This window comes from Syzygium oleosum, unplaced genomic scaffold (genome assembly GCF_021117445.2).
Source record: "Syzygium oleosum isolate NSW1041296 unplaced genomic scaffold, Sole_v2.1 Sole_v2.08, whole genome shotgun sequence".
In the NCBI taxonomy this organism is placed as follows: domain Eukaryota; kingdom Viridiplantae; phylum Streptophyta; class Magnoliopsida; order Myrtales; family Myrtaceae; genus Syzygium; species Syzygium oleosum.
In genome coordinates, this window is record NW_026607492.1 from 9,016,092 (window position 1) to 9,024,208 (window position 8,117).

The 8,117-nt window shown below is 39.2% G+C and overlaps 1 protein-coding gene across 1 annotated transcript; it reads right to left on the reverse strand.

The window, feature by feature from the left end:
- Positions 1-240: 240 nt before the first annotated feature.
- LOC115690128 (patatin-like protein 2) lies at positions 241-7,777 on the reverse strand. Its single transcript, XM_056314023.1, has 6 exons — positions 7,559-7,777; positions 7,034-7,215; positions 1,629-1,821; positions 1,339-1,500; positions 780-1,088; positions 241-657 (listed from the first exon to the last, which is right to left on the reverse strand). The coding sequence occupies exons 1-6, from the start codon at positions 7,673-7,675 to the stop codon at positions 415-417; spliced, it is 1,206 nt and encodes a 401-aa protein (XP_056169998.1). The 5' UTR covers positions 7,676-7,777; the 3' UTR covers positions 241-414.
- Between the last annotated feature and the right edge of the window lie 340 nt (positions 7,778-8,117).

Genomic DNA, 8,117 nt, shown 5'->3' on the forward strand with positions numbered 1-8,117 from the left:
AAAAAATAGTTATGACGGTCAAGTGAGTACCGTATGAAAGTTATGATACTTGTGATATTATTTTCCCTTAAAAGCTAAAACCCTCAACAAACGCTCATGTTTCCAAGTGAACTCTTACTTTATGTATCTCATACATTGAACACCCATTATTTTGGATTTGCAAATTATGTCTATATTTCAAAAACAAAAAAATTAGTTAGGGATAAACTTAAAGTACTGGAACTCAATTAAGTTGCATTGTGGCTGAATTACAACATCACATAATTGAAGGAGACAAAAGAAATTCTACCAATCTCGCGAAGAGCTTTACTCCTGCGACAATTATCTTATATGGAAGATTCTATAAACTATTTCATATTCATCTAAGAAGCCTCTTCACGAATCACGACAGACCATTTTCGGATGAATAAATTTCTACTTGTTTTGCCTCTTCTTTTCTTCGACTCGCCTCTTCCTTTCTTTGGAGAGCCGATTCGTAAAGCACTTGAGCGCGTCTTTGTTGGTGCATTCTCCATCAATCTCTTCAAGCTTACCGGTCTCCAAGTTTACCCTTGACACCCGTTTCTGCAATAGATTCTCCCCTATTTTCACGAGCTCATTTAGATTCTTCCGGGTCGCCTTATCAAGTGATAATTGATTTCTGGTCAAGGTGTCGTCCTGTTTCCAAGCAACCCGCGCGCAATCATATTAAAATAAGTCAAGTGATTATCAGCCAGTTTAAAGCGCTAAAATAATGATTTTCCCGAAGCCAAATCCTATGCCAGTAATTCAACTCATACCTGAATCCGGAGGTAATTTTGCTTGCAATCTAAGCATTGGAAGAGAGTAGACAAGTGAATATCGACCATATCGGAGATCCCGTCGTTGAAGATGTCAACCAACGGAGTGAAACCATTGTTATAGTTCCAATTGATAAGTCCCCATCTAGCGGCCTTAGCCGCACTATGCTTCCCTTTATGCTTAGCCGCACCAGTACCAGTACCGAGTGATAGCACTAGTATTTGATCGGTCTCTCTTAGATTTATGTTCTTGAACTCATCGTTTTGCAAGGGAATCTCTTTATTAATGTGGCTCAGAGCAACTAGGGTCTGCAAAACACAAAATTGCATATTGTTAGTTCTCTCTTTACTTCTTTATTTTGGCCTGACTTGTTGTGATAAGCTTTATAATAAATGAAACTTGATAACGTTTCAAAATAATCAAGAAAATACTTTCCTTGTAATTTACTGTCATATAGTCACACACCGAACTAGCGCATCTTATGAAAGTTTAGGAAATAGTATCGGTGAAATGCAAATGTATATATACCCGAACCATAGTTCTCGTTTTTGCACTTACGGGATTATTTGCAGCGACCCCGCCATCAATGAGATCAAACCTACGTGTCTCCCCGTTCTTGTCTCTGGTCTTGAAGGAGTATGGTGGGAGGAATGTGGGAGCTGCGGAGGTGCCGATGCAAACATCCGCCAACCGCGCATTCTTTAGAGGATTCGCTTTTGCCTGTCCCCCATCAATTGTAAGAAACTCAAAAGAGGCATAAGGGAATTCAAATTAAACTGACAGTACAAGCATCCATATCTATCTAGAGTCTGCGAAATCAGCGATGATGGTCAAGTTCGGGTTCTTACGTCTTTGGTGGAGAAGATGACCGGTTGGAGATGCTTGATGTCGAAAGTCGGGATGACGACGTTGGTCAAGGTTTCCTTGAGAGTGGTGTCTGGGAGAAAGCCATCGACCAGGGATCGCAACTTCTTTCCGTCGTACTTTGGCCCCATGGATGTCCGTAAAAGCCTTACTATTGAACTCATCATGCCACAGCGGCTGCTGACAAGTTGAATATAACATGTCAGAAACTTCCTTGAGACCGGGAAATAGTGAGCAATGATATCAACTTGGTAGTTGATAGATCAATTTTCTTATATTTTTTAGCTATATCTATCTTTTCTTTTTTTTGCTAAAACTTTTAGCTATATCTATCATTGCCTTTTACAGTAATAATATTGATAGTAATAATGCCTATATAAATATATAATAACAAGCTGTTCTTTGAGAATTGCCTCTAAAAGTGGCACATAGAACTCTAATTTATAAATCGACCAAAAAAACAGAACTCTAATTTATAAGGGATTGATAATTCTCCTTGCAATGAGCAGTTTTGTTGCACTATGCATTCATTTTGCTTCCAACTATGATCTTATTATTAAATTCATCATCTTATTGCGACTGTTTAAAAGTTGAATAAGACACGTTACCAACTTCCTTGAGACCGGGATAGAGTGAACAATGATATCAAGTGCTAGTCCAACCGATTAAACAAATCTACCCAATAAAAAGAATACACGTGTTAATAATTAGTAGTAAGTGACTTTACTTGATACGTCTGATTAATTACCAAACATCACTAAATAGTTGATAGATCAATTTTCTTATAAACTTTACCTACTTCTATCATTGCCTTTTACAGTAATAATATCTATATAAATATATAATAGGAAGCTCTTTGTAGGGATTGTCTCTAAAAATGGCACATAGGATTCTAATTTGTAAGCGATCAATAATTCTCCTTGCAAGGAGTACTTTGCTTGCGCTCTCCATTCATTTTCCTTCTAACTAGGATTTTGTGCTTGTCTCCTGAAGTACAATGAATTTTGTTATAAAAAAATAGCAATTATTGAAAATCATAAGATTTTCTGTAACTTTTTCTGTTAAGTATTTCCTTTGAAGATTTTTATTATTCCTCTCAATATTGAAATAACGCTGTTGATTACATATAAAATTTCCCTATGTCATATAACAACTAAAATTAGGAAATTTCTAATTATCATGAAGTCTCCATATATTGCATGATTTAATATATAATATGAACTAAGAATTTTGCCTTCAGTTTGTTTAAAAGACGAAGATCCATATGAAACGGTATACATATGATGAATAATTTACACTAAAATATATGTATTCCAATTTTATTCAAATAAAAAAATTCATGCCTGCACAACGAATGGACATAGTACTAGTTTATCTGATTACAGAATTTTAAAGCCAACTTTCCTTTTTAGATTATTTCTCGAATGTTCACATGACTCGAAGTAGAGGTGGCCACGGGCCGGTTTTGGCCCGGAACCGGCCCGGTCAAACCCGGGCCCGGCCCGTTGACCGGGCCCGCGGTTCGGAACCGGAACCGGCCCGTGGCATACGGTCCCGGTTCCGGTTCCTGAAAAACTTGAACCGGCCCGGAACCGCCGGTTCCGGGCCGGTTCTGCAAAAAAAAAAAAAAAAAAAAAAAGAAGCCTGCCGGTGCAGGCTACAGCACAGCCTGCAGTGCAGGCCACGCTGCAGCAGCCTGCACCCGCAGGAGAACGGGCCAACGGACGGCCTAACAAAAAAAAAAAAAATTTTGATTTATTTGCGGCGGGGCTCGCAGACGTGCGAGCCCCGCTGCGCCGAGCTTGCGGCCCGTTGGGGCAACGGCTACGCCCCAACGGGCATTTTGATAATAAAAAAAAAAAAAACACATAACCGTTGCAATTTTGCAACGGTTATGTTTTATTTTTTTTTAATTCTAAATTTTCTTCTATTTTTTTCCTATAAATTCTCTCAAATTCTCACAATACACACACAATTCTCTCAAATTCTCTCCAATTCTCTTCTCTCAAGTCTCAAATTTTCTCAATACTCGAAATTCTCTCAAATTCTCTGAAATTCTCTCAATTTTCTCAATCCACGCAATTCTTTCTTAATTCTCCCAATTAATCCGCTCAATTCTCTCAATCCATTCGAAAAATGGCAAGTGGAAGTCGAGTGCCAACTGGCAAAGGTAAGAATATCGCGACGGAATCCCATCATTCTTTTGATCCTCGTGAATATGCAGATTTTCAAGATGATGAAATCAACATTTTTCACGATGTGGAGAGCGTCCCGACGCAAGAAAGTTTTCATCCTCCTGTTGAAATATCTACAACAAAGGAAGCGGAACGGGAATTTACATCCGACATTTGGAATCACTTCACGAAAATGGAAAGGTTTGATATTGGTCAAAAAAGGTATGATATAATTTGTAAATATTGTGGAAAAATATATAAATATACAGGTGGACAAGGATATGGAACATTTAAACGACATCTTATGAGCAAACATCCAACTGAAACGGGAATCGATATTGGGCAACAACAAATTTCTGGGTACGTCAATCCTAACACTTCCCCTTTATTTCGTTTTAATGAAAAAACTTATAAGGAAGAATTAGGCAAATTTATTTCCGTTGAGCATTTAGCATTTAATTTTGGAGAAAGATTTGGTTTTAATGAATTTGTACAAAAAGCATGTGCTCCATAAGCAAAACGTGTTTCTAGAAATACAACTAAACGAGTAATTAAAGATCTTTACAAAAATGGAAAAAATGATTTACAAAACTTTTTTATGCAATTTAATGGATGCGTGCATATAGGTAGTGATATTTGGAGTGATCATTGGCAAAATCATTCTTACATGGGCATAACATGTCATTGGATAGATGACGAGTGGACTATTCAAAAAAGAGTTATTGCATTTAGAGTTTTCGATGATCATCATACGGCAAATAATATTTATAGACTAATTAGGCAAGTTTTAGAAGAATATTATTTGCTTAACAAAATTTTTTCAATTGGTTTTGATAATGCCGCAGCAAATACCGCTTCAATTGCCGAGTTAGAAAATATTTGTAAACCCGCTTTTGGTGGAAAATTTTTTCACATTAGATGTGCTTGTCATGTTTTAAATTTATGTGTACAAGATGGTTTGAAAACTCTTGATATTTTTCTTCAACCAATAAAAACGGCGATTCAATTTTTATGGAAACATCCCAAAAAAATGAAAGAATGGGGTAGATTTTGTAGAGATAATGGCAAAAAGCCAAAAAGATTTCCAAGAGATGTTCCAACTCGTTGGAATTCTACTTTCCACTTGCTTAGTGAATCTTTAGCATATAAAGATTTATTATGTGCATTCATTTCTAATAATATACCTGAGATTAATTTATACCCACAAGAGTGGCATATTTGCCAAAAATTTTTAGATCTTTTAAAGGTTTTTAATGATGCAACTTATACTTTGTCTGGTGTTTATTATCCTACTACACATTTATTTTTAGTAGAGTGTACTAATATTGTCGGAACTTTTGATGAATATGAAAATGATGTTGAATTACAACCTACTGTAGTTGCAATGAAAATGAAATGGCTTCATTATTATAGTGAAATTCCCATGATTTATTTAGTTGCTTGTGTTTTTGATCCGCGTTGCAAATTGGATGGCTTAAATGATTTTTTGCGTGCGTATTATCAATGTTTACATTATGATGTGACAAATGTTACAACCATAGTACGTGAGGTTAAAAACGTAGTAATAGAATTATATAATGAATTTTATACTAAATATAATTTAGGTGATATTAGATCTTCTCAATCTACGGAGATACAAAATGACAGTACAGGTAAAATTAGTAGAGGGTACCAACTTTTATTACATAGACAAAAAAAACAAAAGGGAGTAATAGGAAATATTTCTGAATTAGAGAGTTATTTAACCATTTTATTTGAGTTTACTGAAGCCGAAGGTGGTATAGATTTTTTTATTTTGGATTGGTGGAAGAGGCACGCAAGCCAATACCCAATCCTTTCTCTTATTGCAAAACAGATTTTTTCAACCCCTTGTTCTACAGTTGCGGTCGAACAAGCATTCAGTGCCGGAGGTAATATTTTGAATGAACATCGTTCAAGATTATATCCAGAATCAGTGGAGATGCAAGCTTGTGTTGCTGATTGGACGAAGGCTCAATACCGGCAACAAGAGATAGATCGGAATAATGAATCCGAATTCTTTAACGACGGAGATACTACCGCTACCACTATCGGTACTGGAACGGGTAGTGACGATTGAGGGTAAAAGAACTATTGGAGTTGGCAAATATTTCGGGAACTCTTGTTTCTCATACCGGGTACGCCCACGTGAGCTTAGGGAAACCGAAATATAATCCGACGATATGTGACCTCTGGTCCCCTGCGCACGGAATGCTTAGGTTTTGGGATAATTTTAGGGTATATATATTGTACTCCTTTTTTTTAAGATCGTTGTAACGAATTGTAATGTGCTTAATGATAATTTATTAAGTTGAAGCCCTCTCTTTCTCTCTTGTCTTTTTGTCCCCAAATTTGAGTACAATTTACATTTTAATCACAATTTATATTGAATAATGTTCTATCACAAGAATAGTATTTTTTTAATTTTTTTTTATTTTCATTTCTGTTTTTCCTTTTCTGTTTTTCTTTTTTTTCTTTTCCTTTTCCTTTTCTGTTTTTCCTTTTTCTCTTTTGTCTTTTTTCCTTGTTTCTGTTTTTTAAAATTATAATTTATATTTTAATTTTTTTTTTTCTTCCTCCGCGGCCGCCGGCCGGCCATGGCCGGGCCGGCGCGGAGGTCGCCGGCGGCCGGGCGAGGGGCCCTCGCCGGCGTCGGGCGAGGGCGGCCTCGCCCGGGCTGGGCGAGGCCGGCCTCGCCGACGCCGGTGAGGCGAGGCTCGGCCTCGCACCGCGGCGAGGCTCGACCTCGCGGGCGTCGGGTGAGGCCGGCCCTCGCCCGGGCTGGGCGAGGCCGGCCTCGCCCGACGCCGGCAAGGCTCGGCCTCGCCTCGCAACCGGCGAGGCTCGACCTCGCCGGCGTCGGGCGAGGCCGGCCGGCCTCGCCCAGCCCGGGCGAGGGCCGGCCTCGCCCGACGCCGGCGAGGGCCGCCTCGCCTAGAGGCCGGCGACCTCCGCGCCGGCCCCGGCTATGGCCGGCCGCGGAGGAAGAAAAAAAAAAGAAAAGGAAAAGGAAAAGAAAAAAAACAGAAAAAATAGGAACCGGCCCGGAACCGGTTCCGAACCGGAACCGGCCCGGAACCGGTTCCGAACGGTTCACGCTTGGCCACGAACCGGAACCGGTCGGTTCCGAACCGTGGCCACCTCTAACTCGAAGAATTATATTTAAAGAAAGTAGATAAAGGGTTAACGTGACTAACTTTTTCTGGGGGAATATTTTAGGACAATTCTCTAAGTAAAATTCCTTAATGTCACAGGCTGCAAACTTCGGACGATTTTTCTCATCTGGTGCTGTAATCATGGCCGTCACCAATCCACCTGTGCTTGTCCCTGCAATTATGTCAAAGTAATCTGCAATTCTCGACGCCGGTCCGTCCAATTCCTGTAATTTTCATAAACTTTAAACCACCACTATGATCACCATAAAAAGAAGAGGATTCATACACATTATTAATGCCCATGTTAATTCTATGACACTCTTTGACATAGCTTCCTAACAGCAGCTGCAAATGTAAAATTGAATGCTGCTATTTTCATAAGATGCTTTTCTTCATAGCTGGAGGACCATCAAAGCCTCAGTAGCTTATGCTGCTTTCGTGAGCTACCTCACCCAGCTGTCTACGCCAGCCGTGTGATCAGAATGGGAGACTGCCCCACTCGATAGTTCTTGTCCAACATCATCTACAAAGGAAACATTGACAAATAAAATAAGTGGGTGCCCTTACTTGAAGCTCGGATTCGAGAAAGGCAAGGACCATGCCGGGAATGATCCCTCTCACACCACCTCCATCAATACTCAGGACCGTCACCATCTTCCCGCTCAGAGATGCACTTCTCGCCATGGACAAGACTCAGAAGAGCTCGGCTTAAGAAGAATCAGAACACTGACTTGTCGTTTTGCAAATTGATAGCAATTAAAAGACAAATATTATCATAGGAGTATTTATAGCTTGAATGAAACTGGAATCTTCTTGGTAATGCGCTCTCTCTTGCGCCTAATCAATTATTGGGCTCTTTTCTTTTAGCGGCTTCTGTTTCTATCACGCCTTTGTTCACTATTCCAAAGTTTTTCTATTCACTTTAGTGAAAAAAAAGAAGGATAAAGACAATAAAAAAAGGGAAGGAAAAAGTTTGTGTTCTGTAGACTTTCCTTGGAGATGGCATGATTGATGATGATGTGGAGTTCTTCATTCCCATTTGTTTATCAAAAGTCACATTGTTTGTTTTCTCATGCGCGTGTATCTCGTGTATGTGCAGATTCCTATTATCATACATGCTTAGTAT

Excerpts from the sequence above, each read along its gene's own strand:
- LOC115690128 (XM_056314023.1), bottom strand. The coding sequence starts at position 7,675 with ATGGCGAGAAGTGCATCTCTGAGCGGGAAGATGGTGACGGTCCTGAGT. Across the intron at positions 7,216-7,558 it reads TTCTCGAATCCGAGCTTCAA|GAATTGGACGGACCGGCGTC; the intron begins GTAAGGGCACCC and ends TGAAAATTACAG. Across the intron at positions 658-779 it reads AAAATTACCTCCGGATTCAG|GACGACACCTTGACCAGAAA; the intron begins GTATGAGTTGAA and ends GCTTGGAAACAG.